This window comes from Lathyrus oleraceus, chromosome 1 (assembly GCF_024323335.1).
Source record: "Lathyrus oleraceus cultivar Zhongwan6 chromosome 1, CAAS_Psat_ZW6_1.0, whole genome shotgun sequence".
NCBI classification, from domain to species: Eukaryota; Viridiplantae; Streptophyta; class Magnoliopsida; order Fabales; family Fabaceae; genus Lathyrus; species Lathyrus oleraceus.
The window spans coordinates 242,218,552-242,227,234 of NC_066579.1; the positions used below are offsets into that span (position 1 = coordinate 242,218,552).

Below are 8,683 nucleotides of genomic sequence, written 5' to 3' on the forward strand. Positions count from 1 at the left end.
ATGCAGACAACTTTTGAGTCAGAGATCAGGCACATCCGAAGGAAGTACACTCCTTTGGCTAGTTCAGTCGACTCTATTGCTAGGGATCCTTAGGATGACAATTTTCTTTTCTCTTGTATTTATATTTTTTTGGTTTATGAAATTGTACTCAGTGTAATGCTTCCAAATTTTATGAATAAAAAGAGTTTTTATGGTCAAATTGCTATTGATTATTATTGTTAAATTGAAATATTTGCAAATAAGACCTTGTATGTTCCTTGAAATCAAATAAAAAACATTGTATTTCATGCATCATTTGCATAACAGGTTTCTTCAGGAAGATGTCTTATGGTACTTCTTCTGTGTATCAGACAAGCTGACTCATTACTATAATACTTGAGCTAATCGCCAGAGAAGGATGGATCATCTAGAATAAGAGAACAGAGAACTCATGGACGAGATTTCCAGACTCATTGCTTTGATGGAGTCTATGATTGCTGTTCAGAATCAACCATCTCCGCCTCCTGCAACTCCTCCTCCTCAGAGTCAGTGCCCGTAGTTACTGCTAGCCAGTCTGTGCCAACCACGCCTGCCAGATTCCTGTGGGGAATGGCGCCAAACTTTGTGCCTAAAGGGTATGCTCCAACGTTTGCTTCTATGCCGGCATCTAGACCGGTCCTGTCTATTCCCCCTCCCATTGTGCATACCTTGCCCCGTCTAGAGGAAACCATCTATAACTCCGAGCCGTCTGAAAACCCCAATGTTTATGAGAAGATGTACGAGATGAAAGACCATTTCCTTGAGCTGAGGAAGGAATTGAAGACCCTAAGGAGGAAAGAATTGTTTGGAAAAAGTGTTGTTGAGTTGTGTTTGGTGCCCAACATCAAGATCCCAGTCAAATTCAAAGTCCCAGATTTTGTGAAGTATAAGGGGAACACTTCCCCTCTGAGTCATCTTGTAATGTATGCTCGCAAGATGTCTACTCCGACAGACAATGATCATCTACTCATCCATTACTTCTAAGACAGTTTAATTGGTGTTGCACTTCGGTGCTATATGGGATTGGACAATGCTAATGTCCGTACTTTTAATCATTCGTCAAGCAATACAAGTATAATTTTGATATGGCTCCTGATCGAGATCAATTGCGGTCAATGTCCCAGAAAGATAAAGATACATTTAAGGAGTATGCCCAAAGATTGAGAGAGCTTGCTGCTCAAATTAGCTTACCATTGGAGGAAAAAGAGATGACCAAGATCCTTTTGAAGATCCTGAGTTCATTTTATTATGAACGCTTGATTTCTAGTGCTCCTAATGATTTCACCGAAATGGTGAACATGGGGACGCGGTTGGAAGAAGGTGCCCGAGAAGGATGGTTATCTAGAGATGAGGCTTCTACAAGCAAGAAATACGGTGGTAGTTTCTCCAAAAGGAAGGAAGGGGGGACCAATGCAGTGTCTATGGGGAAGCAGAGGAGGCCTCTTGTGAGGAATAATTCCCAATCTCGTCAGCATCATCACTAGGTATCATCAGTTATTCAGATATTCACCAATAATTCAGCAAATCAATCAATACCCGTTCAACAACAGCCACAACAATGTACCAACTACAACAACAATCAACATCAGAATTTCGAGAGGAAGAAGGTCACCTTCGACCCTATTCCAAATACTTATGCAGAATTATATCCTTCTTTGGTTTTCAAGAATCCGATTCAACCAAGAAATCCTCCATATACTCCTGAACCTTTGCCATGGTGGTTCAAACCAGATCTTCACTGTGCCTTTCATCAGGGAGCTCCCGGCTATGACATTGAAAACTACTATCCTTTGAAGAATGAGGTTCAGAAACTGATCAAGAGCGACATGATGTCCTTTGAGGACCGAGCACCTAATGTCAAAGAAAATCTGTTGCCTGCTCATGGAAATGCTTCTGTGAACATGGTAGTGTAACACCTCAAAATTTGCCCTCCTCTCTTGGGACTAGCATAACATATTACATATTATTTTAGGTCATTAGGCATTGCATATTGCATATCATGTGGTTACATTGTGCAAGCCAGTTTCCCAAGTCTTGATCAGAAGATAGGAGGTTATGTGCAAGCTAGGGTTTCATTGGACTGGTCATCAATCATCTGAGGATGTGGAGGTCCAAATTAGGGTTTTGTGATTCTCAAAGGAGATTGGTCTTGATCTTGGTGGAAAGGATACATCATCATCATGGTTTGTCATCATCAAGTGTTTGATCAGGATACCTTGGAATTAGGGTTTTGACCACTGGTCAACCCTAATCAATTGCATTGGGCCAATCAGGGCATGGCAAGGAGATGGGGTCTACAATGGATATGGGGATCATCATGTGATTATATTGAGCATATTGAGGCTAGGGTTTCATCCTTGAGCCATTTCATCAGAGGATTGGGGCTCAGATTGATCAGTGCATTGCCAAATTCATCTATCAGTTGGAAAAGTCAACTGTGGTCAACTGTGCTTGATTTTATGGATTTGGAGGTGGGAGAGAGTTGGATACACTTCATTCATGTTGAAACAAGCTTCATTTGACATGTCAAAGCTCAAGAATGAAGAAAATAAAGTCAGGACAAAAATTGCCAAAAATAGAAAGTGACTTGTAATGGAAGTTTCCAAAAATGGAAAGTTTTTGACCACAAAATTACATGTCCAAGAAAGCTTCAAATGAAAATTTGTTCAACATGAGAGTTGTAGATCTTGGTCTCACCTTTCCAAAAAGTCCAAGAACTTGAAATTCCCATGTATGGTTGGCAAGTTATGGTCCATTCAATTTCAAAAAAGACCTATAATCAAAGGGGCATAACTTTCACATGGAGTGTCCAAAATGGTTGATCTTTTTATGAGAAAACTCCATTTCACATGTACTTTCATGGTGCATAATCAAAATTCATCAAAAATGGTCAATGCAAAAGGTCAATTTTCAAGTGCACCAATTAAAATCCAAGGGCAAAATGGTCCAAGTTGAGAAATACATGGAATTTTGGAATGAGGATTTTTGCAACACACTCCAAATGCAAATTGAAGCTTGTTCCAACTGTCATGAGCTGTCATATGGTGATATTTGGCAAGGGCATTTTGGAGCTTTCACTCAAATTTCACATTATGCTAATCCATTTCATTTTTTGCTAATTGGTGATTAAGAGAGTGATTAAGCTGGAGTATAAAGTTCTAATTGTAACTGAATTGCAAACCACAATCACAATTCTCAAGATCCATAACAGAATTTCATCAAATTCTCTCAAACTCTCCAAATTTTCATCAAGCTTTTTTCAAGATTTCTTCATCAATTCTTGATCAAATTGAGCGATTCTTTTTGATTCATCTTCAATCAACCTTGCTCTACAACTGTTTTGGTGAATTGAAGGAAGAAGCTTCAGATTCGAGGACTGTTCATCATAGGTTCATCAATGGCAAATTGAAATTTCTCACACATGGAGCTGTCTTGGATCAAGCTACGAGTTGCTTTCATCTTCCTCAACCTTCTTCTTCATCTGTTTTAAAGAATTACATCAAGACACGCGCAAATCATCACTGTCTTCACCTACAAGGTTAATTTTCAAATCTCTTCATTTCTTAAACTATGCTAGGGCTTTTGTAGAGCTTGCAACGTAGATGAACATGATGTAATTGGTTTTTGATTTGGTGAACTATTGAATGTGTAATCATGATTTGAAGTTTGATATGCATTTCTTTTTTGGATCGATCCCGTGGCTGTGTTGAGAATTAGATTAAATAGATTACATATCCATGATCCTTGTGTTCATACGGTTCCAATGGTTATAAACATGTTGATTTTGGTGAAGATTCATTGTTCATGATGTTTATGCGTTTTCTGGAAAATTGTTGGTGAAGAACGATGAAATAGTGATGTTTGATCCGTGTTTTTGCCTTGCTGTTTGAATAAGCTGTTTAGCGCCGGTTTTAACCAATCAGAACATTTCCTGGCCATGTATCAATACGACGCCGTTTTGGCGTATTGCTTCAAAATTGCAAAAATGCCATTGCAGCATTAAATTAATTGATTTATTTCATTTCTTTTTCTTTTCATTTTAATTTTGATTACAAACCTTTAAAAATTCATAGATGCTTCAAAATTCATCCAATTTTTGTGAAATTTTTTGTGCCATGCTCATAATGATGTGTAGAATTTTATGATGATTTTTGTGAAATTTTTGCACGTGTGGAAATTTAATTGGCCTAGGGTTTGTTTCAATATGCTCATTTTGTACACACCTTACCAAAACCTTCATGAAATAGTGATACTTGTAAAGAAATGAATGAAAATTTTTGTGCTTGTTCTGGACACATTGATGGTGATTTTCATGTAAAGTTTGGGATTTTTGGATACTTGGTTGATTAGATATGATTTTTTGAAGTAAGGTGTGACAATTTGTGTCACACCAAGCTAGGTCAACTTCATGATTTTATTTGCCTGGCCTAGAAATGTTTGATTGCTCCAATTTTTTGCATGAATGATCATTGATATGTCAAGATAACATGTGATTTTTGCTGGAATTTTTGATGTCATTTTCTAATTGATTGATAATTTTCTTCTCTGTTGGCTCATTTTGTGAATTTATGTGACACATGTTGGCATTTTGCTTGTGAAATTCTCATATGGTATTGGATGAAGATGAAATTTGATATGAGAATTCTAGACACATTGTAGGACATCATGGTTTTGATCCCATTCATTTCTTAAATGTTGTCACTGTTTTATGATTTATGGAAGATGGTGCTTGTTTGGATGTCTTGAATTGGTTTGTATAATTGTGTCTGGACTTCTTGATTTTCATTGACCTACTTTCTTTTGTCCAATTGAGCTGAAAATTGACATGACATACATTGAATGTGTCCTGTTTAGGTGTGAATTTTTGTGGAATTAATTGAATTGATTTGGTATGCTTTTGAGTGAGATAGTTCTGCTTGGTCTTTTGAAGTTGCAAATTGCATGATTGATGTTAAATTGTGCATGAAATGATAATGGTGAATGGTATGAGCATGGGACCAATTGCATTTGCTTTTGATTTGTTTTAATGTGATTTTGGTTGGTTTGCACTTGCTGTTTAGAACTTCTTACCCCCTTTGGACCCTAGGCTTGGCCTAGTGGTCTAGTTTCTCACATTTGGTTTGGATTTTCAGGATGAAATGCACAATGCTTAAGGAGATTGCTTCAAGGCAATTTGAATTGGGTTTGGTTGATGTTTATGAACTAACTTGACTTTGTGTTGTAGGGATTAAAGCTTGAGCTTGGGATTATAGCTTGCACTTGTGTGCATTAACTTGTGTTGTCTGTATAGATTAACATTTGCTGTTTATTGTTGGTTTGTCTGAGTACTGATGATACTTGATTGATTTCAGGTACATTAAGTTGCTTACAGTTCTTTAAGAACTTGCTTGCTGCTGCTTGGTTTTTAGACCAATTGAGGTAGGACTTCTATTCTTCATGTAGTCTGGAAGACCTGGCCTGTTACTTGGCCAGGCAACTGTCTAAAGTCCTCCTTAAGAGGCGATGTTTTTGGTTGTTTACATTTGTGCCCAAGCAGGTAAATACCTCTATGAGGCAATTGGTGGATCAAAGGGATATGCAATCTATCCCCCACTATTCTGTTGAGTCGTCCCTCTGCTCACACGGCTGTGTGTTGATGCATTGGGACACAAACCCAAGATCTTGTGCTGTTGCACAATCGAGTCAGAGTCTTGAGCGTAGAAGGGTCCCTCCATTCTGGACCCACGCTCCTTTGTCTGAAGCTCTCCCTGGTCAGGGATAAGAGCTGTGAAGTCTAATCTTCACTCACCTTTCATCTGCTTCACCTTAGCCCCGCAATGGCAAGGTTAAGAGCGAATACTACCCATGTACAGATGACTTGCTTCGGCAGTCAAACCCATTGTTTGAGCCTACTTGACTGGTTATAGTGTGTGCTTTGTGAATATTTGTTTGCTCTGTTTGCTTGTATGCTTGTATGCTTGCTTTCTTCCTGGATAGGATTAGCTTGCAGTTGTGCAAGTAGGTAGAAACCTCAACATAGGGCAATGATGCATGATAACACTAGGCTCGAGTACAGCTCCCTGGTAGTGTGTCTCCCCTTGGTTTCTGGCTAGATTTTCTTTCCCTTTCAGGGGAACTACATCGCCCTGATCCTCGTTCCAGACGAGGTATGTAGGCAGGAGACCGTGCGAGGTCTCTCCGGGCACTTTTTTTCCTTTGTGTGTGTGTGCTTGACAGTTATAGGCTCGAGTTCCCGACTCCCTATTAACTTGTTTGGTTGTTGTGTGCTTGGAAGCTGATGTAAGTCCAGTGATTGGCATTCGGGCTCCACGTTTGCCTTTTTGTGTATGTTTTGGTTCGGATGCCGATGTAAGTCCAGTGATTGGCATTCGGGCTCCACGTTTTCCTTTTTGTGTATGTTTTGGTTCGGATGCTGATGTAAGTCCAGTGGTTGGCATTCAGGCTCCATGTTTGCCTGTGTTTGTGTTTGCTTGTTTGGCAAGCGTGAGCCGAACTACGGCAGCTCTGATTCTCGTTCCAGACGAGATACGTAGGCATAGGATGCGACGTCCTATCGAGCTCTCTTCCTCTTAACCCCACCTGCGTTCCTTGTGTGTGTGTGATGTTTTAGCAACCTTTTCTTTCTTTTAGAACGTGGATCCCGTCGAGTACGACGGACGTGAGGGGTGCTAATACCTTCCCCTTGCGTAACCGACTCCCTTACCCTTTCTCTTTGGTCGCGAGACCATGCTTTTTCCAGGTTTCTCTGAGCGTTTCCTTTCCCTATCTTGGGATAAATAACGCGCAGTGGCGGCTCTGTGTTGTTTTTTGTTTCAGCCCGCCGGTTGTTTTTCGCGGATGCGACAGGTAGATGGATGTCCTGGGAATTTCAGGGTTTTCGATGTTCGTCATATTCGCCAATCTTTGGTAGAAATCCATAGAACTTTATGCTTAATCAGTAACTATGAACATGACCATGATGGTTGTGTTATCTGCAGCGTTAATCCTCAAGGATGTGTAATAGTCAAGAGGGGTATTCAGAAACTGATAGATGAAGGTGTAATTCAAAGTCAGCAGTCCAGGTATAAGGGCAATGATGTGAATGTTATCGTACCAGTATTAAAGACCCTCGAGCGGGTAGTTATTCAGTTTGACAACATCAAAATTGTTAATAGATTGGCATCGCCGTTGGTTATATGGTTAGCTGGCCCCATCCCGTATGAATACGATAAACACGTGCCTTATAAATACAATGCTACTATGATCAAGAATGGGCAAGAGGTTCCTCTTCCCACCGCGAATTCAGTTGTAAGCATTGCAGATGTCGTCAAAGTGACCCGTAGTGGTCGTGTATTTGGCCCTGTATCTCTTAAAGTTGTGGAATATGTTACGGTGGGTAAGAAGACAGATGTTCCTGCAGTTAATGCTCCAACTTGTCAGCCTAGTGAATCCAGTAGGTTGAAGATTAATGATGATGACGAGGTTCTGCATTTAACCAAGAAGAGTGAGTTCAACATTGTGGAGCAGCTGCTCTAAATGCCATCAAAGATTTCTGTGTTATAGTTATTGATGAACTCCGAAGCGCATATAGAGGCTTTACAGAAAATACTAGAGCATGCCTACATAGAGCATGATGTTGCAGTGGACCAGTTCGATCCTATTGTCGCTAACATCACTTCATGTAATAATCTTAGGTTTTATGATGAAGAACTTTCTGAGGAAGGTAGGAATCACAACTTAGCGCTTCATATTTCAATGAATTGCAAAGAGGACACTCTGTCTAATGTTTTGGTGGATACTGGTTCGTTATTGAATGTGCTACCAAAATCAAATTTGGCAAGGCTGTCTTATCAAGGCGCCCCTATGAGGTATAGTGGCATGGTGGTAAAAGCGTTTGACGGTTCCCGAAAAACTGTCATTGGAGAGATGGACCTTCCAGTTAAGATAGGTCCGAGTGACTTTCAAATTACTTTTTAGGTAATGGAAATTCACCTGGCCTACATCTGTTTGTTGGGAAGGCCATGGATCCACAAGGCTGGTGCCGTCACGTCGACGCTGCATCAGAAGCTGAAATTTGTTAAGAACGGAAAGCTCGTAATTATTGGTGGGGAGAAAGCGCTTTTAGTGAGCCATCTATCATCCTTCACCTATGTAGAAGCTAAAGAAAAAGTTGGAACATCGTTCCAAGCCTTATCTGTTGCTGTTGAAACTCAGAAGACTGGGGCATCCATGTCTTCTCTAAAAGATGCAAGAGATGTTGTTCAGGCTGGCGGCACCGACAAATGAGGTTGTGTTAAAGAGATTATTGAGAACAAGAACAAAGAGGGGATGGGATTTCAACAAGGGCCATTCAACAGAAATGTCAAGGCTATGTAACAAGTTTTCCGTAGTGGAAGGTTCATTCATGGGGACAAACAACACTCAGCTGCAGTTATTGAAGATGATGATAAAGACGAAGCTTGTGCCAACTTTGTGACACACAACCAAACTTGTAATAATTGGGTTACGGTTGATGTACCTGATGTTATGCATCGTTCAAAGTAATTTGTTTTATTATTAAAAGAAAAATTTCCTCCTATGCCTAAGGGAGAAGTGAAACATTGTTGGGCATTTCAATATTATTATCAATAAAAATACAATTTTATTAATCCACATCTATGATGTTTGTTTTGACCTTTTACTTTTT

At 39.8% G+C, this 8,683-nt stretch overlaps 1 protein-coding gene across 1 annotated transcript; it reads left to right on the plus strand.

Annotated features, from left to right (window-relative positions):
* The first annotated feature begins 430 nt into the window (after positions 1-430).
* On the plus strand, positions 431-8,283 carry LOC127101595 (uncharacterized). Its single transcript, XM_051039048.1, has 6 exons — positions 431-534; positions 1,286-1,463; positions 1,686-1,922; positions 6,865-7,479; positions 7,561-7,881; positions 7,975-8,283. Exons 1-6 carry the CDS (start codon positions 431-433, stop codon positions 8,281-8,283), a joined length of 1,764 nt encoding a protein of 587 aa, XP_050895005.1.
* The last annotated feature ends 400 nt before the right edge of the window (positions 8,284-8,683 follow it).

Bases quoted from the DNA above. Each gene is read 5' to 3' on its own strand.
- LOC127101595 (XM_051039048.1), top strand. From the start codon at position 431: ATGGACGAGATTTCCAGACTCATTGCTTTGATGGAGTCTATGATTGCT. The intron at 535-1,285 runs GTAGTTACTGCT...CTTGATTTCTAG, and splicing joins CCTCCTCAGAGTCAGTGCCC to TGCTCCTAATGATTTCACCG. The intron at 1,464-1,685 runs GTGAGGAATAAT...TTGGTTTTCAAG, and splicing joins GGAAGCAGAGGAGGCCTCTT to AATCCGATTCAACCAAGAAA.